A 26,236-nucleotide genomic window follows, 5' to 3' on the forward strand; every position below is an offset into this window, starting at 1 on the left:
AGCAACTGCGTTGTACTACATTTATATAAGAGCGACATGACATGCCACACGGTGAGTTGAAACAGCGTGTCGACGGAACAGCTGACAGAATCGCAGCAGCTTGAGCAGACTTGAGTATCATTTCAAGCACTGGAAATACGACCATACTGGCAAGGACTTGAGTATAATTTTCAGTGCTTTAAATCATACTCAAGTCCTGACTTGAGCATTGAGTAGAGTTCTGGAATACGACTCTCAGTCTGTTGAAATAATAGCGTTGCAACGCACCGGCAACGCCCGTGTGTCTTTACCCTTGCTATGGAAGTAGTATTCATTTTAAAAAATATTTTCAAAAATATTTGTCACTTAGTTTTGGCCTGAAGCATGCAACGTTAGCTTCTTAATTAAACTAACGCCGCTCAAAGATGAGAATATTATTATTAATCTATTAATCATGCTCAGGAGTCACCTCTAAGGAGAAGGCTAATAGCTATCGCCTTAACCTTAATAATGACAGCAAGGTTAAAATTTCTTAAACTTAATTGTTTCCAGTATTTATGAAACTAAAACAAGGATTTTATCTAATTTTACGTAAACACGTTTTAATTATAACAAGTGTTTATATCACATTATACAATACAATACAATATGCTTTATTTCTCTCAATAAGGTATAGTTACAGTATATGAAATAAAAATAAAATAAAAATAACAATACAAGTGTCTTAGTGAGAGATGGAGTCTGTACTATGTTGGAACCCTGTGTTACAGATCACCAGGCTCTTAGTGTAATAGAAAACGTGACATAAGCTTAATATAAAAATACAAATAAGTTACAAAATAAAGCATAGTAAATAAAGGAATCACGAATTTTTTAACCGACTTCAAAACAGAAGTATGTTCTCAATTCGTCTGTGTTACGCGATTGCTAGTATTTGTTAACCGATTTCGTTGATTCTTTTAGTTGGAAAGAGGGTAATTTAGTAGTGCTCCAATTTGAATTTAAAGGAAATATTCCACCCCTAAGTTTGGCAAATTTATTATTTATTTTTTTGTCCTACAAAGGTATATAAGTAACCTTATTATTATTTATATATTTACTTTATTGACGAGCAGTGTATTTATATGAAACTCTTTCGTTACAAGGTATTCTTTGGTTGCACCCTAATGTTGCCTGGAAGAAATTGCTACTTAGCAATGAGGTCGCCTGTTGCACATTGGCTTTAATGTGCAATAAAGAATATTTCGTTCATTCATTCAAATTAATGTGTAAAACCCATTGACTTACAATTATATGGACGTCGGGTCCGCGCTAAAAAGTGTCCGAACTTATAGGGCGTTAAAATCGTATACAGAGCGTCATTCACGCTTTAGTCTTCGTTTGTTCGACTGACAGCGAAGCAAGCAAAATTAGACAGTACTGCGATGACATTACAATTTAAATTCAACGTTTTAGCTTTTTCATATTCCTTTACATGTCACTAGGTTGACTTGGGACATTTTTTTCGTGGTTTTTGTATTAGACCCGTCGTCCATTTATTTGTAAGTCAATGGTAAAACCAGTTTTTTTTTCATTTCACCCACTTTCAAATGAAATGTCTTGTAATGAAAATTCTTTAAAAAAGTCATCGAAATCGATGTCAGAGTAATCGCATAAAATACACACAAGAAAAAATTAAATCGGCTACAAAACAAGTATAATTTTTAACAATGTCACGTGAGTCGGTTATTCAACAGAAGCCTTTAAAATGTAACGAACAAGCATTTTTGTGAGAAAGTGCTGTAATTGCGGTTGTGAATAATTTAAACAACTCTTATAATTTTGAGGATTTATCCTACACACGAAAATACAGTCACATATGACAGTCGTTAAAATAAAGAAAGTCTTCCACCATCTATTTCATGTTCACGTTTATTGCAATTAAGATTTTAAAGATTAAAATTTAAATTGTAAAGAAAACAATGTGTCACAAAACGATGTGGCCCATAATGTTACGTGTTTATTTAGTAAATGCCTATTCATATAGCCTTGAATGCTAAATTGTAGTGTTCAAGAAACCGCGTATTCCATTCCTTTGTTTTAAAACAAATTTAGTGTGTTCAGAAAGGTACGCATTTTTATATTTATCGGCAACAATGAGAAACTGCGAGACATAGGCTAAGGCATGCTACGCGCGCTGCCTCTACCGGTGGACTGAGTCTGGATCAATCACAAGTTGGTAAAATAAAAAAGCAGGTAAAAAAATTCTACATATATAAACGTGATACTAAATACAAGCAGGTATCTCCCGGCATGTAGCCCTCAACGACATCATTCGCCGAGCCTTAGCCACGGTTAAAGTGCCCGCCATCCTCGAGCTAAACGGCATGCAGCGTACTGAGTGGGACGCCACGTGTGCCGCTACACTTGTCCCATCCCATCTCCAGCACACCTACAAGATGGCTGGTTTCGCAGTTGAGCTGGCGGAAAGAATAAAAAGTAATAAGTACCACGACCTCGTCTCGACTGCCTGTTTACAGCCTTTGGAGTCGAAACCCTTGGCCCGTCGGGTCCCGGTGTCTTTCTGGGAAACCCAAGAGCCGGCAGCTACCTTGCCCAACGTATTAAAGGGGGAACGCTGCCTGCATCTTGGGCGCCTTGCCGCGGAGACCCAATTTTATCCATATGAGTTAATCCTTTTATTATACTTTTATTTTACTATTTTGTAACGGAACCTTTTTAAACAATGGATGTTAAGCCTTTTTTGATGCTTGCAATATTTTGCTGTCTATATCTAAAACTATGATGGTGAAAAAACTTATTAAAAAAAATTATCTCAAGTCCCTGCCCCCGTGTAATTTCACTGCACGCTTGAATCAGGATCACAGCATTGCAGTTTTTGTAAATGTAATAGGAAGACCGATGGTATTTATCCCGACACGATTTGTAAAGACTGGACACTCAAACAACAGCGAAGTTTGTGTAAACAGATGAAAAAATTACTTCTTCAGATTGCTAAATATATACGGCCTGCAATAAGTAAATTTAATAACTTTGTTGCGTGTTTCTAAGTTTTTTCTTTCACAGAGTAAAACTTCACAACTGATAATAAATACACTATTAATTTAATTATGTAATATTTGATTTAAAATAACAATTGCAATTGCAATATGTAATTAAATACACTATTAATTTAATTATGTAATATTTGATTTAAAATAACAATTTAAAAAAAAAAAAGAAAAAAAAGATTTGAAATAACAATTGCAATTGCAATATGTAATTATTAGTTATTTGTTTATGTATATTTACTAAAAAGTATTGACGTTTCACCTTGAACTTTAGATTGGAGAGTTGGTAGCGTAATGGATGAACGGTTGTACTTGAATTGCAATGTTGATGGTTCAAATTCCTGAAACAGCCCGTACCTATTCAAGCTCAAATAAACTTTATTACATTATTTAACAAATTACACTAGAAACCGTCATTTTGATTAAACTCTACTGCTCATTCGTAAGGCAGATTCCCCTGAAAAGAATGAGCAAGAAACTCTCTTTGAAAATACACATTTGAATACATTTATCATTTACAATATTTATTTCTTATTATTAACTGCCTCCGTGGCCGAACAGTTACCACGCTGAATTGTTTTTCTTTTACAATATCAAGTGACGGGACGAACAAGTCGTACGCCCGATGGTAAGCTCGAGTAGCCTGTCCATAACAGTTGCAAGCTCTGAAGATTTTAGGGGCATTGTCACTGCGCCTGTCACCCTGAGATATAAGTAGACGCTAGTACTCTCACCCTTCCAAACCGGAACGTAGTAACACTCACATTACTGCCTGGCAGCAAAAATAGGCAAAGTACTACTTCCCTGGACGAAAAAGTCTAAGTCTAAAAATCTGAAAATCAGGCCCCAGCCAGTTTGTTTTTATACTTTGTAATTTATTTCTAAATGTAAAGAAAACGGTCCTGACCGCACATTGGCCTATGACGAGCACACGGTTGATGATGAGGAATTAAAAAAAAATTGCTTAAGCGTAAATCATTAATATTTACCGCATAAAGGCATTATTGTAATGCCTTAGCTCCCTTGACCTTAGGTTTTTCCTGTTAAGCGGCAACTTAGGTAAAAATGACTATTTCTAGATACACGTACACGTCGTAATTATAGTCTCGTCTACGTGCTTCCAAGTTATACGAATAAGGGTATAAAAAGGTACTTGGATAAATTCTCTCATATCTCTGTCGGCCATCTTGGTTATTCGGGGCGTATACGTACATTTGCATCGACAAAGAGTTTCTTATTTCTTAATCTGCCTTACGAATGAGCTGTAGAGTTTAATGTGACGATTATTTACTTATGAAATAAAGACATCGAAGCTTTTTTTACCGACTTCAAAAGAAAGAGAAGGTACTCATTTATTCTACATATTTTTTTCGTATATACAAATGTTACGCGATAATTTGTGACCCGATTTTGATGATACTTTTTTGTTAGGAAAGGGAGTACCTCCGTATTGGTCCCATTTAAATTCGAAGAAAATATTCCACCTCTATGGATGATGCATCCGATTTATTTTATTTCGCTCACTTATCACTTTCATTATTTATGAAACTTGAAATGAGACTTAAAAAGTACTTTATCAAATCTTCTTTCTCCATGTCTACACTCTTAATTCTTCCCCCTCTCCCCGGCGACTGATATCAGGGGAAAGGGGACAAGGTGAATAAATAATAACTAAAAGGTGATATTAAATCTTGAAACACACTGACAGCGGGTGCAGGTCGGGCGCGTGTCGGGTCGGAAGCACAGCCGGTGTAATTCCGTGTATTTATAAGGACAATACACCGTGCGGGCGCTAGACGGGCGCAGGTCGGGTCCCGCGTCCGCTCTCTGTATGTTTCTGTAATATTTACGAATGGCAGAATATGTGTGATAGACTCCCCGTGACAATATTTAATTCAGATGATCTAAATTTGAGAGAGAAATCTAAATTTGCTTTTTTGGCAATGAACTATTGTTATACATTTTGCAGAACAAGGACAACGATATAAAATTACGTATATGTATAGCTATCTTTGTCGTTTAATCATCACCGCGAAAACCATGAAACAAAAAATGTCTTTTCATCTCGTTTGTCGCGCTCAATTTTTACGTTGATAAAATTAATGTGCAAATGATTTAAAATCAACTGTGACCTTGCAGCCATGTTTGGCATTGTGTGAATCTTTTGCAGTCATTGGTCGCCGGCGCTCGCGATGACATAAAAATGTGACGTCACGGTGCTCGCCATGTTGGCTATTGTGATAAAATTTTAAAACGCCGGTTTATCACTCGAATTTCACAAATAAATGTGAATATAATAGCTTTATAGAGGCTGTGTACTGTGGGGTCTTTAATAGTTAAGCAAGAAAAAAAAGCACTTTAGGCGTATAACCCCATGTGAATTCAAGTATATCAATAAATGAATTCATTGTATAAAAAAACATTTATTCTAATAATGATGGTACATCCAACAATGTACAGTGGCCTCGAATAACTTTAGACGTGTTATTAGATAATAAAACAATCATTAAAGTCCGTTCATGAACGTTAGACACATGAAGTAACTTAATAATCTATTTATAATAGATTACGCTACTTACCACGAGAATACAAATCCTTACTTATAACTTAGGAGTCTATACAACCTTAAGTGACTTTGGTTGATACGAGGAATCCTCATAACAGTGAAAGTGTAGAATTAATTACTTTGAAAGAAATATGTAGTAAAATCGAGTATATACACTGATTACTATATAGTATGAAAACAAAATTCCAAAAAATTTTCTCGATAGAAAAAATCACAAACTTACTTCGAAATTTTACAAGAAAACCGCTGCATTTAAAAGGTACTTTACGTATACCAATTTTTTTTTAATTAACCGACTTCAAAAAAGGAGGAGGTTCTCAATTCGACTGTATGTTCTTTTTTTGTATGTATGTTACGCGATAGCTCCGGCATTTGTGAACCGATTTTCATGATTCTTTTTTTGTTGGAAAGGGGGTACTTCCATAGTGGTCCCATTTCATTTTGAAGAAAATCATCCACCTCTAAGGGTGGCTGTTCACACATCAAGATTCATTTTTATAAATAGCGCCTAACTTTAATTTAGGAGCAATTAATTTAATGCTTGATTTTGCTATTTCTTCAATTCAAGGCGTTTTTCTCTCAATATACTTTGAGTAGTGTCGTAGTGAGAACCTATTTTTATTGTCTCCAGTGTCAAGTCCTGCATAGTGGCGAACTAGGGGATATTTCAATAAAATTTAGCAAATAGACGTAATTCCACGTACTTTTGAGGTCGGTTTTTTTAGTACTCTGTACTGAGATGATATCGACTGAACTAAAAAAAAACACGTATAGTATACGATATACATTTTTCAAATAGCTTCAATCAATGGCTTATTTTTCAAACGCAAGCAAAATGAACCGTAGGGGAAAAATTTTAATGTTATAATTATAAATACAAAGATCCAATACTAAGAAAATTCCTTCGTGCGAACAAGCGCTGAGTGAAGAAATCTTTCATAGATTACTCACAGATGGCGCTACGCCAAAAAGTCGTTCAAAACTAAAACCAACAAGCAACAAGCACATTACAAAATTTGTTCCGTAGCTCTGTTGGGATAGCTGCTGAAAGCACTGGTTCGAATCCAGCCGGATCAAAATTTTTTTTCTAAGTGTTCCATCTTCATATAACAAAACTAGTTTTTTTTTATAATATTAAGTGAAGGGACGAACATGTCGTGCGCCTGATGATGATAAGCTTTAATTCGCAAAGATCTGACGGACTTTGGCACTGCGCCCGACACCCTGAGACATAAGTTGACAAGTCTCATGTGCCTGTAATTTCACCAGCACCCTTACCCTTCGAAACCGGATATCGACATTGCTGCTAGGCGGCAGAAATACATACATTGGTTGTACTACCCTAGACGAACTCTTTCACAAAGAGCTCTACTATTGCTAGTGGAGTTCACAAAATCTAATTGCATATGGTTGTAGTAAAACAATGTGTATATTATAAATATATATTTCCATGCTAATGAAGCTATACTTATACCTTATTACATTGTTTTTATAACTCATTAGTAACATAGACAATACAAACTTGGCTTCCGTATAAGTTTTTTTATTGCCTTAGTAATAATGAAGATGACCTAGGATACCTGGAGAAAACCACCGATTCCTATCTGCAGGTCACGCGAGTAGAATTACCTAGTAATTAAAAAATATTCTAGAAATGTTTAATGAAGATTTATTGTTGTCGTGTTTTGTGTGCGTAACAAACAAACTATGTGTCCGACAACATGGACGAACACGACCCCTTGTGAAAGAGTTCGTCTAGGGAAGTACTGCCACAGTACTTATGTCTAATGTGAACTACTGCGTTTCGTTTTTGAAATGTAAGGGTGCTGGTGAAATAGCAGGCACATGGGACTTGTCAACTTATGTCTCAGGGTAACTCTGAATGACAATGCAACTGTTATGACAGACGTGTCACTTGTTCGTTCCGTCGCTTGATATTATATAAAAAATAAACATGGTCATGTGGTAAGCACAAAAGTGCGGTGAGGGCAGTTTACAATCGGCCCCAGATTGTTTTTGAGAGATAAGTTTAAAGAGACACAACATTCTTACACTAACGTCACAGTAGGGGAACGTGGAGTATTGGGAGCCCGCGGGTAATGAGAGCGGTGTTAAACTGGACTTTCCCAATGCTCGTATTTGCGCAAACGGCGCTCCTATGTCTTCGTTAACGTTTGACAAGGTTCGAGTCCCGTGGGCGCCCCCGTAGAACCCTGGGTTTAGTCGTATGAGATGATTGTGTGTTTGTCGCTCCGCGCTTATAAAATTTGCTAAATTTCATCATCCCAGGTAAGCATTAAAATGCATAGATGCTACATTGTATTTACACTAGCTATGTCACCATATCTATCAAATTTTAGAAGTTATGCTTGAAATCACAATAAAAATAGAAATGGTTTTACTGTTTTATTCCTTTTTCAATTCGATGTTACGCGGGTAATGAGAGCTATTTGGCTCTCCTTATCCCATTGCAATATTCACTGGATATGCCTTAAACGCTTTCTTGTTTATTTTCATTACTTTTTAACTTATATATTTTATTACTTTAATTTTTTTTCAGCCTGTATACATATAATGGCTCCCATTTGACATACGGGATTCTTACCGGCTCCCATTTCCCGAACTGTGGGATAATGAGAGCGAATGACATGTTTTAGTTTTTTCTGTTTTAACCAAATATTTTATTTTAGTTTCATATTTTTATGTGATTATTTAGTACCCAGATATGTGAAGCGTACGTTCATAACTAACAAAAATTTTAATTGCATAAATTATGACTTTTATCGTCAATTTTCCTTAGTAGGCTCCCATTCCCCCACGCTCCCCTACATTTAGGAAAATGTTATTTATGTTAAGAAAAATATTAATTTTTTCATGAAAAATAATGACAAACAATACAATACGCGAGGAATAAAAATAAACTATCTGTTCTTGATAGTCGTCTTCATAAAGTCTCAAATTCAAGGGGCAATGTATACGACTCTACAATAAGATTCCGATTGATATTCCAAATTTGTCATTTACGAGGTTTAAAACTATAGTGAAACAAAAACTTTATACTAAAGGTTCCGGTTGATATACAAAATTTTCGATTCCATTCACGAGGTTGACACGAGGTTTTACGAAACAAAAACTTTATACTAAAGGTTATTATACAACTTCTGCGTACTTGGATGACAAAAATCCGTGATAGTAACCCGTTTAGCTTATGAAGGTATTCTCGATCTAAGATTCAAATGTATATTTACAAAGAGCAAGCCCTAGAGTTTCTTGCTCATTCTTCTCAGGGGAATCTGCCTTACGAATGAGCGGTAGAGTTTAACCATTGTGACGGTTTCAAGTGTAATAATGCTTACCTATGAAATTAAGATTGTTTGACTCAGCACATAGACAAATTCGTAAAGTTTGCCGGAACGATTCATAACTCAGCTGGTAAAAGCGCTAGCCACGTTGAGATTGGAATACGCAGGCCGGACTACATTCTGCCAGAAATTTTCAACAATCTACCAGACACAATGTTAAGTGACATTGAGGGTAATGTCAGGAAATGCCAAGCTGTTATAAAGAGACACTATTTTTGTGTGTAGTATAATATTCATACATTGACTTACAATTATATGGACGTCGGGTCCGCGCTAAAAAGTGTCCGAACTTATAGGGCGTTAAAATCGTATACAGAGCGTCATTCACGCTTTAGTCTTCGTTTGTTCGACTGACAGCGAAGCAAGCAAAATTAGACAGTACTGCGATGACATTACAATTTAAAAGCTTTTTCATATTCCTTTACATGTCACTACGTTTAAATAGGTTGACTTGGGACATTTTTTTCGTGGTTTTTTGTATTAGACCCGTCGTCCATTTATTTGTAAGTCAATGTATTCATAGAATTTATTTAAGTGTAAACATATAGGAAATGAAACTATTTTTCCGGATTTAATTGCGTATATTTGTTTTTTTCAAACAAACCGACGTTTCGGGCCCTTTACAGGTCTCATGGTCACGGTTGACTGAGGTGGTACAGTCATCAACCAGTTATGTCTATTATTAATGCAAACCACCACAATGTAAAAAAATATATAAAACAAATGTTTAAGATTTACAATTAAAACTGTATGTTTGTTTGTTCCAGGACGCCTAGCAGTGATCATGTTCAGCATTTGTACGGTGGTACTCGGGATCATCCTCTCCTTTGTACCCTGGTTGGACTACATTATATTTAGTGTAAGTACAAAAAATAAGATTCCTCGTATAAAGACAAAATGCGTCGTATGTAATTTTCATAGCGCTCAAATTTAAACATAATAGTTTGCCACCCTTAGAGGTGGAATATTCTCTTCAAATTTAAATGGGATTCTTTCCAACAATAAAAGAATCATCGGTCGGTCGGTTCATCGGTCAATCATCGGTTCACAAATTATCGCGTAACATACATATAAACATACTGTCGAATTGAGAACCTGCTCCTTTTTTTGAAGTCGGTTAAAAAGACTGTCTGTTTCGCTTAATTATAATTGCCTCAGGTGTCGAATGTTTACCAAGCTGGACTGTCACGCAGAAGTCTCATAGAAATATTTGTATGGCCTATATTTATTTCTCTCGTGAGTTTTGGTGTAATTTGTGGTTGTGAATTCGTGTGTCCGTAGCACCCGAGACACAGGATTTCTCAGGAGCACTATGAGTGTATACGTTGTTGTTATTATAATAACAACGTGCCAAACTAACACACCAATTAGCTGGTGTCAAATTAGAGAATTTCCAGTACCACTATAACACACTTGCTCGTAAATGGTATGATTGCATGGTGCCTAGCTTGACTATAATACCCCAGATAAAACTCACGGGTGCTTTTTCTTGTCATTACAGCCATGGTCGGTACCTAAGGAGTTTTTTTTATTTGTAACATGACATATTCCGCACATAGGTCAGGTTCAAGTTGAAGCAAGGAGGTTACTTAAGTTCAAAATTAAAACATTCGCTTAAAATGTTATCTAATTTCAATTCGGCCACATACTACTTAAATATTTATTATTTAGAATTTCTTGTAATTGATTTTTAATTATTTTCTGTATAAAAATTTTGCAAATTGTTTTTTGTAATCCATCATGGCTGTATGCGCGGTTGCTTCTTACAACATTTTACTTCGAGATGTTATTATCCATGGAAGAATTAAAAAAAAAACCCGCCATTTGCAAATTCATAATTTTGTTGGGAACCATATTTATATTGTATTTGTTTCCTCGTAAATGTGATAAAAAACATTGTATGTATCACGGACGGTAAAAAAATTTACAACTATAGTTCTTAAACTCTTCAGCCTTTGGCTTCGGGTTTGTAATAGCCCCTCGTAAGTAATTTCTTATTTTCCGTCCTTAGTACGCAATGTACTATTTGCATTACTTTTTCTTATTGTGCCTCTCAATTTTGCAAGCTGCCCTTGGTTTTGCGAGATTTGTAATAAGTTGCCTGAGCTCGCAACTCCTGTACATTCTTTAATGTTCAAGACACGCCATTTTTCATCAAAAGGTGTAGTTATACACACTCAACGACATCACCGGGCCTTAGCCACATGTTGCGAACAGATGGCAAACGCCCGGACGGAATGACTCTCATCCCTTAAAGTATGGGCCGGACTACCTATTTACAGCCTTTGGTGTCGAAACCCTTGGCCCGTGGAGCCCCAGTGCTCTTCATCTGTGCAAAATTAGACTGTCTGGGAAACTCAAGGGTCGGCAGCTACCTTGCCCATTAGCATAGCCATACAAAGGGGAAACGCTGGCAGCATCTTGGGCACGTTGCCGCGGGTACGCAATTTTATTGATATATTTTGATGATACTTCTGCTTTATAGTATTTAAGCTTTTATTGTACCTTATCTGAATATTATGGAAATAAAACTGATTGAACACACTATATCGGGATATATGTGATGTTTAATGATATCTCTGCCTCTTTGTTTAATGACTGCCTCCGTGGCCGAACGGTTACCATGCCGGACTGCCACGCAGAGGTCCCAGGTTCGATTCCCGGGCCGGGAGAAATATTTGTATGGCCTACAATTATTTCTCTCGTGAGTTTGGGTGTAATTTGTGGTTGTCTATATGTGTGTCCATGGCACCCGCGACACAGGGTTTCCCTAGTGCGGGGCTATGTTGAGTGTGTGCGTTATAATTTAAAAAAAAAATCTCTTAACTTCGTTGTAATAAGGTCATATCTTTAAAATGTCAACATTTTTTATGCCTAATTAGGAGATTTATAAAATCTCACTTAAACATAATTTGTTTCATGTAGTTGGTATTACTTATGATACTTTCATTTTGTTAAAAAAATATATTTTTTTTTGTGTGGATGTTACGCGAAAATTTCAGCATTTGTGAACCGATTTTGATGATTCTTTTCTTTTTGGAAAGAGGATACCTCATTATTGGTTCTACTTAAATTTGAAGAAAATACTCTACCTCGAAAGGTGGCAAACAAACTAGGAGATGAATCCTGTTTCGCTCAGCGTTTTCCGGTAACCGATTTCAATAAAACTTGTCCATGATCTCTAACTACCCGTACTAGAGTTGTCACTAGACTGACACACAACATTTTCCAATTTTCTCGTAACATACCAAAAAAAAAACAAATTGAGAACCTCCTCCTTGTTTTGAAGTCGATTAAAACAGTTATAATTAAAACAATCACACTTATTAACTGGTCTCAAGGGAATTCTCTGAAGCATGGGTACCAGAGCGACGGAATTTACACCAGGTCACATTCCAAACATCCAGTCTAGTACCAACTCAGAAAAATTCACTTCCCAATTTTTGGTTCCGGGAATCCGAGACCTCCAAGTCAAAGTCAAGGTCAAATAATCATTTATTCCATAGATAAAATTTTTACACTTGAAAACGTCATTTTTTAAGCTACTGCTCGTTCACTACGCTGCCCTCCCTGAGAAGAACGAGCAAGAAACTCTAGGGATTGCTCATTTCAAATAAACTTAAATGCTATAGAATAATACATTTAGAATCATATTTGTATGGAATCTAGTCTCACATTATCTTTCCATACATCTTTATCTAGCACGTCGTCTATAATTTTGTAATATGACTTTTCAATTAAAATACTTTAAATGTAAATTTTAAACTTAGGAAATAATAAACTTACTATATGCTCCGGAATCTTATTGTAAAAACGTATACAGTTCCCCATAAAAGAATCGTTTACCTTAGTTAATCGAAAACGTGGTACCATGAGTTTGGACTTAGTTCTAAGGTTAATATTATGGATGTCCATTCGTCCTCGTCCATTCAAAATTTCTGAATCTATATTTTTACTTTCACAGGAACTTAAACTCTGGAACGGGTCTCTAAGCTACAGCTACTGGCAGAAACCTGGTGTGGTCAGACTCACCAAAGTGTACATCTTCAATGTCACCAATCCACAAGGTTTTCTTGAAAATGGGGAGAAGCCTAAACTAGTGGAAGTGGGGCCGTTTGTTTACAAGTGAGTACCACATAATAAAACTCTGCTAGACACGGGGTCTCCTCTGGGGCACGTATCTACATATGATTTTAATTTCTAAGTTGTTAAGTTAAATTGTCGGTTTGCGCCATTGTACACCAATTGCCCAAGACGGTTTGTTTTATAATATCAAGTGACGGGATGGACAAGCCGTGCGCCTGATGGTAAGCTACACGACTGTTCATAACAGTCGCAGTGCCACTCAGAGCTTTACATCGCAAAGGTCTGAAGGGCACTACCACTGCGCCCGTCGCCCTGAGAAGTTTACAAGTCCCACGTGCCTGTAATTTTTTACCTTACCGTTCAAAACCGGGACACAGTGGTGCTGACATTACTGCTTGGCAGCAGAAATAGGTAAGGTGACAAAGGGTCCTGCTACTTCTTGACTACTAACCTTCTCTTGTAATAACGTAGCGTGCTGAATTATTGAGCCATGTCACACTTTACATATAATATCTCATTTAAAGTCCACGTTGCCACAGCTAATGTCCTGTCTTTCACAATTATTGGCTTTGCCCAAGAATCGAACCCCGTCCTTCGTTCCACAAACTTATTTCGAGGCCAAGGCACCTATTCTCATAACACGAGCTAATATTTGTTTATTTGTCCAATTTCACTTGTACTTTACAAATTGTTGTGATTGTTCTTATTCATACGAGTGACTATGGTGCGTGCTTTTAACCAACTACAAAAATGTCGTGTACATTAGGTAAAATTTTTAAACCAACGCGTGCTGTGTGCGAGGTGAACCCCACTTTATATTTTGACTTTATAGCACGCACAAATCTTGTTCACGGTGATTGCTGATCTTGAGACAATCATCTTTCTTTCTTTTTCATCTTCCAAACGAAATTAGACAAAAAGCACAAACCTTTTCATAAAAAGAATGAACCTTATTTTAAATATTATTCGATAAACAGCGATCATGAACTATTTACTCATGAAGTTCCGTTACTCAACAGTAGATGGCACTGTATTCAATAGTTCATTATGGGAACTTACATAAAGCTACAAGCCCTTTGACGCACGGTTATGTTCTATGGATTCACTTCCGGTAGTTTGTTTATGCTATAGTTTCAACTGTCGAGTTAATTGTACTGTGGCACTAATCTTAAATAACATTCTCACTGTATGAATATTTAGTATTTACACTAAGTTTAAAAAAATACGGAGCCGTGCCAGATATTGAAGTTGTAACCTTGTATTTAAAAAACGCTAGAAATCGAAAACGTGCACACTGTTTTAGTGAATGTTTAATGTGGTGTCATGTTGCAGAAAAATGTGATTTCTTCACTAAAATGTGTACAGTCACTGCCAAAAGCGTGAAGCTAATTTTTAATTTGATTTTTTTTTCTTTCTTTTAGCTTATTATTTATAATTATAACCTTAATTTAATTTAATAATTGAAACGAATTCCTAATCTGAGAATTCTATAACGAATTATTATAGCTGTGAATGATACAAAAGAAAAAATATTTTCGTGCTCACTTTTTTTGTTGTTTTTTGTTGCAAATAAAAGAAATAATAAAAAACAGTTCTTTATTCGGGTAGGTACGTACGTTATGATTTTGTCTGTTTGTGTATGTAGGTACCTGGCTTGGTCGTGTTAAGTAGTGAGTAGACTATTTTTTTTGTTTGTATGTAGATATGACTGTGTGAATGAAGCCGGTTAATAAATAGTGTGCGTAAAATTAGTAACGGTAGAACTTCTTGAGAAAGAGTTCGTATAGTGAAGTACTGCCAGTTTACCTATTTCTGCCGCCAAGCAGTAATGTCAGCATTACTGTGTTCCGGTTTTGAAGGGTAAGGGTTCTGGTGAAATTACGGGCACATGTGACTTGTCAACTTATGTCTCAGGGTAACGGGCGCAGTGGCACTGCCCCACAGATCTTTTGCGACTTAAAGCTCTGAGTGGCACTGCAGCTGTTGTTCGTCCCGTCACTTGGTATAATTTTATTTTGCATCACAAACTTATAACGACTCACCAAAAATTTACTTTGTGACGTTTTCACGTTATCCATCGTCAATTCTCAAGTGCCTAAATTACAAATCACTTGTCATCGTGCCAGTACGTGCGCACACGCATGTCCAACACAAATTGTCGTAACCAAACCGGCCATAGGTTGCATAAACTAATGGTCCGGCGAAACCTTGGGAATACAACTAGTTCTGCTATTGCTTTGCTTCCGTTAGAAATTATTAGAAGTTTATTATTTTGAATGATCAGACTTTAAGGTTATTTTCCGTATCAGTCCACATTTCAAAATATAATTTATGATTTTTTTTACCTGCGCCCTGGTGGTTAGCGACACGCCTGTCTATAGCAGTTGTAGTACTACTCAGAACTTTAAATTGCAAATCTCTGAGGGGCACTGCCACTGAGGCATAAGTTGACAACTCGAAACCAGAGATCCGTTGTTTTTGATAGTTTGTTCTTAACTGCCTCTGTGGCTGAACGGTGACCATGCTGGGTTGCCACACAGGAGTCTCGGGTTCGATTCTCGGGCCGGGAGAAATATTTGTATGGCCTACATTTATTTCTCATGTGAGTTTGGGTGTAAATTGTGGTTGTCTATGCTTGTGTCCATGGCACCCGCGATACAGAGTTTTCCTAGTGCGGGGCTATAAGTGTGTACCGTATCTATTTATTTATTTGTTCTAAAATTTACTTGTAAAATGAAAACTTTTGCCATTACGCTTGTTTTTGTTAGGGAATTATAGTAATAAATCACAACAAAAGATCATTCCTAAGGTTACATTAGCAAAAGTTTCCATTTTGCAAGTAAATTCACCTCGCCGTTTCTCCTTCGGTCGACTAGAAGGTCGGGAACACTCCATCCTTACGTCGCTGATATACCACCCATTCGCACTAAGCGCTTCCTCCTGTCTGATGTTTGCGGTAAAGGAATGGAATGCTCTACTAATCTGTTTTACCCGAAAAGTACAATTTGGGGCTATTCAAGGCACATCGTCGCTTAACATCAAGTGAGATTGTGGCCAAGCGCGTGTCTATTATACAGTTAAAAAAATGTTGGAACAAACTATTAAAAATTACGAAAACATCTTTAGCTGCCATTTCCGCAAAACTATAATCATATTTATTGACGCGTTAGTGGTTAGCAGCATCCAATTGTGACAATGGCTTCAAATATTTAAGGAGCGCAGTTGTCACTGTAATGGCAGAATAGTTTTCAAACAAATTCAATGACATTTCGTCTCTATTCTGGTTATATACTCGATGATGATAGTGCATAGTCAGCAAGGCACGGAAAGTTAGTATCTTAGAAGTGAAACTGTCAGATTGTAAAGCAGTATACTGCGTGCCAAAACACAAATCGGTGATATTAGACAATAATATTGTATAGCAATATTATGTTAGACAATATCACATGCGTTGCTCTGATTCCAAAGTAACTAAAGCACTTGTAATACGAGTTTATTGAATATCATAATGTTTTATTACATGATAGTCATTTATTTTTAAATGCGGCTCTAGTTTGTTTTTATTATTAGTACAAAGATTGTAGACTAAACAGCATTGGCACAGTATGCGGTTTGTATCTAGCCAGATCGAAATAATTTTTCAGTGTTTTATATTTGTATTAATATAATTATATCAAACTAGTTAATTTCACAAGAAAATAATTGAATATCATGTAGGAAGTAGTAAAACATGGTGATGATATTCAATGAACTTGATAAGCGACACCTCTAGTCAGCCGCTGGTAGCTTTAAAGATACCTGGCTGAGTGAAGAAAAATTTTCGTAAATTTCTCACAAAAATCTTTAAAAATCCAAAGGCAAAAATCTGCACCAAGCACATAGAAAAATTTGTAAGGTCTGCCGCTTCGTTCCCTAGCTCAGTTCGGAGAGCATCCGCATATTATGCTGATGATACTGGTTTGAATCTTAGTATTAACAGTTAAAGCGGAACTATGACGGTACCACAAATACCCAGAATATAGAACACAGAAAAGTTAGTTTTTCTACATTAACCTGGCTGCCAATCGAACTCGTGACCTCAGAGATGGCTACAAGATGAAAACAAGTCGTTATTGTTGGTCAACAAGCCGCGAGTTTGAGATGGAACTAGGCCGGACACATTTGCCGCATGTCAAGTGAGCTGTGGGCAATATGAGATCTTGTCCAGACGATTAAAGGAAGGGAGGCTTTTGCTCTGCAGTGGGATACTAACGACTGAATAACGAAATCAAATGAAATATTAGACCAGTACTACTTAAGAACATTTGTTTCAGACTCTACCTGTTTCTTTATCTGTCTGTTCAAAGTGATGAGACAAACATGTCGTGTACCTGGTAGTAAGCGTCACACCTGTCCATTACAGTGGAAGTGCCGCTTAGAGTTTTAAATTGCAAAGATCTGAGGGCCATTGCCATTGCGTCCGATAACCTGAGACATAAGTTGACAAGTCCCATGTGCCTGTAATTTCACCAGCAGTAGTAACGCGCACATCACTGCTTGGCGGCAGAGGTGGGTAAGATAAGCTGGTAGTGCTTCCCTGTGTACACGTGTGTCTAACGTGTTATTCTTGCTTGTTGCAGGGAAGATATGGAGAAGGTGAACATAAAGTTCCACGATAACGACACGGTGACGTTTCAACACCACAAGATCTTGCGATTCGTGCCTGAGATGAGCGTCAATAAGGACCAAAAGCTTGTTGTACCTAACATTCCTTTATTGGTAAGTTATTTTTATAATACCTATTATTTATCATCATCCTTATGTTAAACTGGTTTAACAGTAAGACGATCCACCAAATGTCAAGTCCTCTGTGCATGTATTGCCTGGGCTCCTTCTTTACTTCAATTAATTCGGAATACAGCAGTTTGCTTTACGGCTACTTACTTTCTTCAAGTATGTCGTCCACTTATGGACGTAAGACTTCTTCAATATCTACCACAATTTCCTTTCCTGGGTCACCGTCATTACTCAGTTGAACCTGAATTGGCGATGCATCGTTCCGGAGAATGTTGTTCACCTGATCTTCAACATCAGCTACATTTAGTTCATAGATTACTACTCATTGGGAATAAAATGCTGAGTAATTATTTTTATTTTCAGACGGTAACTTCATTCTCTCCCAACATGGCAAGTTTTGTGTTCAATCTTCTGGTCTCTGGCCTCGCTTTAACATACCGCGACAACGCGAAGCCGTTCGTCGAAGTCACTGCTGAACAACTAGTTTTTGGGTAAGTTGCTATTTATTGGAGGTTTCGAGGAGTTAAAAAGAGAAGAAGCGAAGGATTGTTATAACCTTAGAATTGAGATCTTCGTCCCCTGCTTAAGAATTTTTCCTGCTTAAGACGGATATGAAAAAACCGAACGGATTTAAAATATTTATAATACCAGACAATCAAAGTAGTTACCTGGCATCAAACTAGAGATTTTTCTGCATACTACGATCACCTGAAAAACGGCATTAACTAAATGTACACAAAGTACAACCACTCCAAAAGCAATTTAAAACTTAATCCACATTTGATTAGTAATGCTCCGTATTTTCTTCACAGGTACAACGACCCTCTAGTTACTCTAGCTCACTACTTCTATCCAAAAGGAAAGAGACCTAATAGCCAGATGGGACTTTTACTAGCGGTAAGTTAAGTTCGACTTCAGTATGACAATATATATTTTGACAGATATGAAACGATACGGAACGATATTCACCTATTTTTTCGTGAAAGTACTGCTCTAGTTTTTTATTTTTTATTGATACAAAGACCGAAGACGCACTAAGGAAAATCCCTTCGACCCGACTGAAAAAAAAAAACTATTAATATAGTGCCATATCTGTCAGTCTTGGTGGCTGTGAAGATGGCTGAGTGAAGAAACTTTCATAATACAAAGATTCACAACAAGCATACAGAAATTCGTGAGATTTACTGGCTCGGTCCTTAACTAAGTTGGCAGAGCGGTAGCCACGTTGAGGCAACAGCCGCTGGTTTAGAAAAGTAGAAGCACTTTTTCTTATTAAATATATCTTTAAAAATCATGACCGGAATGGGAAGTCCTTCATGGCGGTTATTTTGTCTAACGTATTGGCATAGCTACAGTCTTTTGGATCCTGTTACACGGATTCAATTTTCTTTTTCATCATACTTGCACGTAAATAAAATGTTTGCACGCAACTTGACTACTTCATCACTTTTACTCGCAAATGTGATGAAAAATTGAATGTTTCACGGACGGTACGGGAATTACGAACCTCGACCCCTAAAGTCTAATAAAGTGTCCTTCGTAATTCTTTATTTACCGCCAGTAATACTCAATGTACTATTATTATTTCCCTTAGTCATTTTTCAAATTCCATAAACTCATTATTCAAATCTTCGACGATATAATCGTGGCATGTAATATCGACATTTTCAAAACGTCAGAACTTGATTATTTTTCCAAACTTTTCCAGAGAAACGGCACGCTAGCTGAGACTGAAACCATTTACACAGGCCAGCAATCGCTGGAGAGGTTCGGGTATATCGACAAGATAAATGGTCTGGACCATCTCGTCCACTGGAAGGATCGGCCTTGTAACAACATACAGTAAGTACAACTGGTCCTTGTTGGTTTTTTATTAACCCAAATTAAGGGAGTCAGGTCAGGAGTAGGAGGAGATCAGAAAAAACCTTATGTCCATATCTGCCTTAGCAGTCCGAGTGGAAGGAATAAAAATAAACTGGCTGTTCTTGACAGTCGTCTTCGCAAAGTACAAATTCATTTAATCTGTATTATATGTATGTAGGTACTTCTATAATCAGACTCCGATTAATATCCAAAACTTGTCATTTAAAGGGATTGAAACTATAGTATAACAAAAATTTTACTTCGTATTCGTATTCTTTCCGAATCCGAGACTGAACAAATCTAGAAAATCGAATACGAGAAAAAACGAATATCGGGTCATCATTTCTCATGCACTCTACAGTTTACTGGGATGACAATCCTTGGTAGTAACCCGTTTAGCTCTTGCAGGTTTTCTATGATCGTCATCATCATTCACAGCCTAACTTCTGAGTATAGACCCCCCGTAGTTTGTGCCATTCACCACGATCCTGTACTGGTATCATCCATCTACAGCCATCATTGACGATGTCGTTCACCCATCTCTGTCTTGGCCTCTATTCTGTTCCATCTGTCTTCGCTTTGCTCCATCTGTCTTCAATCAAAATTCATACTTTTTCTTTTTCATTGTCTTCCTGTCCTTAACCCACGCTAAGTGGCAATAGAAACGGTAGCTCGGAAACTTTGCTGAACAAACACGAGTTAACTCCCCGGGATATGTAGACCCTAGAGACGGAGGTCCCTTTGCCCTATAGGGACCTCCTCCCGATGGTTAACCGGACTGCACGAAATTAGCAAGAGAGAAGAAAGCGAAATTCCTTAGGTACCTTTATTTCTGAAAGGGGTCCAGAGGCATTTAAGTTTAGACTTCGCTGCCTTCGGGCGGCCGCCGCTCTTCTCGAATGCGGTTCGTAATTAGTAAGATAGCTTTAAATATGAATATCCAAATTAATTCGTTAGTTCTTTTCTCCTTTATTCATCTGCCAAAAATTCTCGTAATGAGTGATAAACCTTTAATGATTAAAATTTTATAAAAGTTCGTTTGTCCCATTCTCTTAAATAAAATACTTTTAGAAAGCCATCAGATCCATCCGTTTTCTCACAATTTCAAGGAAGCAGTGTCACAAACCAAAGAAGGTCAGCTTGAGACCTTCAAAGAGAGCAAACTTTACACAGCAAATAATGCGCAGCACATGATTCTAGGTACAAACCTGAGTGAAGTTATTAAAAGTTACTTTGTACTCGTGAGACCGTTTAAAATGTTTCTTTTTTTAATAACAAAGGAGGCGCTAAACTTCTTCGAAATAATTTGTATTTAATTTTAACTGATATAGAAATTCGTCACAAAATTTTCTGAAAACCTGCAAATTGAACTAAGAAATGTAAATAAATAAATCTTTATCTTTATTAACACTTTTGCCTTATAATTAGTACAGAGCAGCAATTTTATTATTTATTTAACAAAATTTTATTGGTATAGATATAACGTAGCACAAAATATAAAATAAGGCGTACCAAATTTAGGGATTTTGCCTCCTAAACTAATCAAAGACTGTGTCTTAGGAGGCAGTGTTCAGTTAGGGGTAACTATTACAAAAAATCAAAACTTCTATTGAATCCAATCATCAAATGAATGAAATAGTCTTTATTGCACATAAACCAAGGGGGCCACCACTATAATAATCATCGAAATCAGTTTACAAGTGCCGGAATAATAGCGTAACATTGAATTGTAATTGAGAATATTCTCTTCTGTTTGAAGACGGGTAAATAGTTTATAGTAAATAGTAAATAAAAATAATAGTTTCATTTCCAATATATAACAATCGCGAATAACTAAGAACTGGTAATAAAACCACAGTTCATAAGTTAAACCATAGTTATAACTCGAACCATTATCGTTTAACAATTAGCATGCAAACTCAATTAGTTAACATTGACCGAGTTTTATAAGGATGTTGTTAAGTTCGATTAACAACCAAGATATCGGATTTTTATCATTAAAACCGGGCGATAACTTTTGCATAACTGCGAATCATAAGTTTAGTATAACTGCAGTTAAAAGATCTGAGGGGTACCTACTGTCACTGCACCTGAGACAACAGTTAACGAGCCCCATGTGCCTGTAATATCACCAGCAATCTTACCTTTGAAAACGTTAAGGCTGCGATTCCACCTGATGTGTAAGGGGTAACTAGGCGATGCGCGATGCAAGGCTGCGTAGCGGACCCTTTTGAAGAACAATATAAACTGATAAAAATGGAAGTAAATTAAGTCACAAACCACCACCAAAAATATACCCGACACGCTCGGCCGAGGGTCGAGCAGTCAATAGCCCCTGCCTCGTGGAGAGGCGAAACACGTGTCGGGTATATTTTTGGTGATGGTTTGTGACTATAGTTGCGCTTGTGTTATTTATTTTATTAATTTTATGTGTCCTGTGTTTTCTTGGTGTTTCATAACCTTTTCAAACCTAGGAACCATAATACCAGCACAAGTATTTCAATAATTCTTATTTGTTTCAGAGCTTCAGAAGGCTCCTTCTTCCCGCCTCGGTCAGTCACCAAGAAGGACCTGGTGTACATCTACGATAAAGATCTCTGCAGGATAGTGCCCTTACAGTACCGGGAAGACGTTTATAAAGACGGTGAGTACAGACGCATACTAGTAGTAATACTTTGGGGTTGGGTAGGAAGGTCTTTTGCTTCTCAGATCATGTATAATCTTTGAGGTTAATAATCTTTTTGCCCTTCTTCTTTTTTTACTATCGATTGCATACACTATATTATTGTGGCCCTGAAGTTATAGCCGCTACCGGAGTCACTAGTAGCAGCCGGTAGTGAAGTGTGATGAAAGAATTTGCCAATCAGGAGCAACATCCTAGCCGATTGTTATTCAGGGCGCGCCAGCTGTACATGGGACATGAATAGTACGCCATTGCGAGGAGGCTCCTTTCGTGTACCCCAAAAAGCTTTTGCCCTGCAATCACAAGAATGCAAAATGCTGTTTTTGATTGCTGATTATTATGTATTGGTTAGACACGGTAACACATGTCCGACATACTTTGCGGAATAAAAAATAAGTGAAAATATAAATAAGTTTATATTTAAATAATAATAATAAAGCGCACACACTCATAGCCCCGTACTAAGGAAACCCTGTATCGCGAGTGCCATAGACACATGTATAGACAACCACAAATTAGACTAAAACTCACGAGAGAAATAAATATATCTACATACAAATATTTCTCCCGCCCCGGGAATTGAACCCGGGACCTCTGCATGACAAACCAGCATGGTAACCGTTCGACCACGGAGGCAGTTAATCTTCTATAGTCTATCTATCTGACTTTAATTTCTATATTACGTACACTTATTACACTAGCCTAAATCCTCTATTTCAAGGAAGCCCCTGCACACCAGTGTGACATGTAGTGACGTTGATGATATTTTTTTCTTTCACAAACAAAGCTACATTGATTTTATTTTTGTTATTAGCATTGGGGAGCTTTTAACTATTTACATATAATTCAATTCTAAGTAAAACGAACATCACGGGAACCATACGGCCACAGAGGCAGTTACATATACAAGAGTTAAATAAACAAGAATTAAACATAAAATAGTAATTAAATTAACATTATCTTACTCAATCTTTATTAAAAAAACATCCAAATGAAGCAAAAAGCATTTTATAGCAAACAAAGCAGAAGCTGCTGACAATTGGAAAATTAAAACAGTTTAATCGATTAAATTGAAGTTTACTAAACCAAAAAATTGTTTCGACTAAAGATTACGAAATTTACAAGAACCCAAAATTTCATTCGAACCACAAGAGAACTAAGTATTTGTAGAAAATTAAAGCAAATCAATGAAAAAAAGGAATCGACTAATTTTCTATTTTTAAATTAGACCTAAATTAAAAAAGGAAAATAACTGGCCACACATTGTTAAAATGCTGCATTATTTTGGGGATGTAATATGTATGTGTATTTCCAATAGTTTTGCATGTTGATAGTCTGATTCTGTAGCGTATAGACGAGACGTAAAAAGGTCCCCAGTGCAGATAAGCTTTCCGAGCCCCAAATATTTCATAATAATTGTTAACATCCAGGTATCCCAACCGGCAAGTACACACCGCCTTCATCAACGCTTGAGTGCGCTGACGTCAATGCTGACAACAAATGTTACTGCCAAGGCGAGAAATGTCCACCGAGAGGCCTCCAAAATATCAGCCCCTGTCAATATAGTGAGTATATTATAAATTAGACAACATCACTTACATTTCTCTGATCCCAAAGTAAATAACTGAAGCACTTGTGTTAAGGACATCGGACACAACGACGGTACCACAAACACTCAGACTCGAGACAATACAGAAAAGTTTTCTATTTTTTAGACTTTTGTGATATCACGTGATGTCGTGCTGGTGGTAAGCGTGTGACGATGTGAACTCCTTACATCCTCATCCCACCTTTTTGTCGCCTTTTCTCTGGTTCCGGGCCACTTGTTTTTAAATTTTGAATCGTTCTTTAATTCCTTTGCATCGCCATACTAATTTTGTTTCTTTCCATTGCCACTCCCTGCTCGATCGCGACAGCGAACAGCTGCTCTAATTACATTTGCGTCTAATGTTGATTCTTTTGCCAGTACCTTTAAATTCTTATCTGTAATAACTACTACTAGGCTACAAGTGTCCGGACTATTTATGTTAATCCGTAGTAAGAGAGTGTTTTATACTGTTGTACCTGTTTTAATATACCTTTTCTTGTCTTGTTGTCTGTGGTCTTGAAGTTTCCTAGTTGATTGCCGTGATCCTGGTCATGGCGCATAGTGGTTTACAACCTTTTCAAGCGACACGCCTATCCATAGCGGTTGCAGTGCCATTCAGAGCATTAAATCTTAAAGATCTGAGGATCACTGCTACTGCGTCCGTCCCCTGAGACATAAGTTGACAAGTCCCATGTGCCTGTTATTTCACTTAGAGCGCACATTACTACTTAGTAGCCGACTTATGTATGAAGTAGTACTTTTCTGGACCAACTCCTTCACAAGGAGCTTTATTGCTACAAAAAACTATAGCTCAAATACATATCAACAAAGAATCAGACGATTCACTTGATAAAAATGCAAACAGTCGCTATATTAAAATTACAAGATCACAAGTGTTCTTGTGGTTGGGATAGATCTCACTGTTCTTTAAATCTGCCACCCAGTAGTGTTAGCAGTATTGCTTTAAGGCAGGGCAGTGGTACTAAAGTTTCTAGAATACCTGATACATATACTTCTTGTGACCTTGGCTTAAGTGTGGGATATCTATGCACTGCATTAACAAATGTATATGTTTCTTCTTTCAGATGCACCAGTATATCTCTCATTTCCTCACTTCTACGATGCTGATCCCTCTCTTCTGACTGAATTCGATGGCCTGAAACCTGACAAGGAAAAACACGAAACATACTTTATGATACAACCTGTAAGTACAAAATTGTAAAATCGAGATCACAGATTCAATTCGCGATTTCTTCAGTACAATTTGTATTTAAAGTCAATTTCAGTGTTTTAATTTACCTGGTCTCCAGGAAGGAATTTCCTTGTAATACGAGTACCAGTACAACGGAGTTCACTCCCTATCCAGAACACTAGAACTAGAACCAATTTCGAAAAATTCAAGTTGGTCTTACCGGGACAGTGCAAATCGTTGGGCCCCCAGAGTCGTCAAACGAGCTGAAAGCTAAACAATCTGTAGCGATCAGCTACCACTACGTTCATGGTGTGCTCACGTGTCCCCTGTGCGCATGGGTCTTTAGTAATAGATGTGAGCCACGTGAGAGCGCACGGGCGCCACCAACAGCTGTGCTGAAGCAGTTGCCGTAACCGAAAACGGTCATGAGAATGTAGTAATATGAATATTATGGCCCCAGACCAATTTGCTGCATCTGTTCCTGCATCCTTTGGAAGTGCTAGCACATGCACGTCAGGTGATGCCCTGGCAGCATTCTTCTTTTGAATTAATCCTACCAGAGTGGGCAGTATGGATTTAAAAGATTTACTAAGACCGTCTATCTCCTCAATAACAGGTGCAAAAAGAATACACAATCTGTACAATCTAAAAGCTGTATGCGTAAGGTATCGGTCAGAATCGCATTCTAAATTCTATAAAATTTATACGGATGCTTCGAGAGATCATTTTGGGATGGGTGTGGCCTTTTACGATCCACAAACTAATGGCTATATTAAACTTAAAATTACAACAAAAATGTATGCCGAACCTTTAGCAATCCTTGAAGCCCTATCTTATTTCATAACCTATGAAGCTAAAAAGTGCGTTGTTTTGACTGGCTCCTGGAGCTCCCTTCAACATTTAGCGCGATGTTCTAGGCCCAATTTTCGTGGTTGTCCTGTCGCATATCAGACTCAGAGACTCAGACTGCTGTCTCAGTTATGTAATGATGCCAGGAAGATTGTGTTGCAATGGATACATTCACATGTTGGAATAACCGGGGATGAGATGGTGGACAAACTAGTCAAAGAGGCCTCAGTAGAGGGCGATAC

At 37.2% G+C, this 26,236-nt stretch overlaps 1 protein-coding gene across 1 annotated transcript in view; it reads left to right on the forward strand.

Annotated features, from left to right (window-relative positions):
* LOC113225705 (scavenger receptor class B member 1) overlaps window positions 1–26,236 on the forward strand; it is a 60,562-nt gene that overhangs the window by 30,861 nt on the left and 3,465 nt on the right. The window contains exons 2-10 of the mRNA XM_026458107.1: window positions 9,725–9,816; window positions 12,922–13,082; window positions 17,663–17,801; window positions 18,183–18,310; window positions 18,632–18,716; window positions 19,528–19,661; window positions 22,205–22,326; window positions 23,796–23,930; window positions 25,039–25,157. Coding sequence (XP_026313892.1) covers window positions 9,725–9,816; window positions 12,922–13,082; window positions 17,663–17,801; window positions 18,183–18,310; window positions 18,632–18,716; window positions 19,528–19,661; window positions 22,205–22,326; window positions 23,796–23,930; window positions 25,039–25,157 — 1,115 coding nt within the window. The remainder of the gene's footprint in view (window positions 1–9,724; window positions 9,817–12,921; window positions 13,083–17,662; window positions 17,802–18,182; window positions 18,311–18,631; window positions 18,717–19,527; window positions 19,662–22,204; window positions 22,327–23,795; window positions 23,931–25,038; window positions 25,158–26,236) is intronic.

Source organism: Hyposmocoma kahamanoa, unplaced genomic scaffold, assembly GCF_003589595.1.
Source record: "Hyposmocoma kahamanoa isolate Upper Pololo Valley unplaced genomic scaffold, ASM358959v1 170, whole genome shotgun sequence".
NCBI classification, from domain to species: Eukaryota; Metazoa; Arthropoda; class Insecta; order Lepidoptera; family Cosmopterigidae; genus Hyposmocoma; species Hyposmocoma kahamanoa.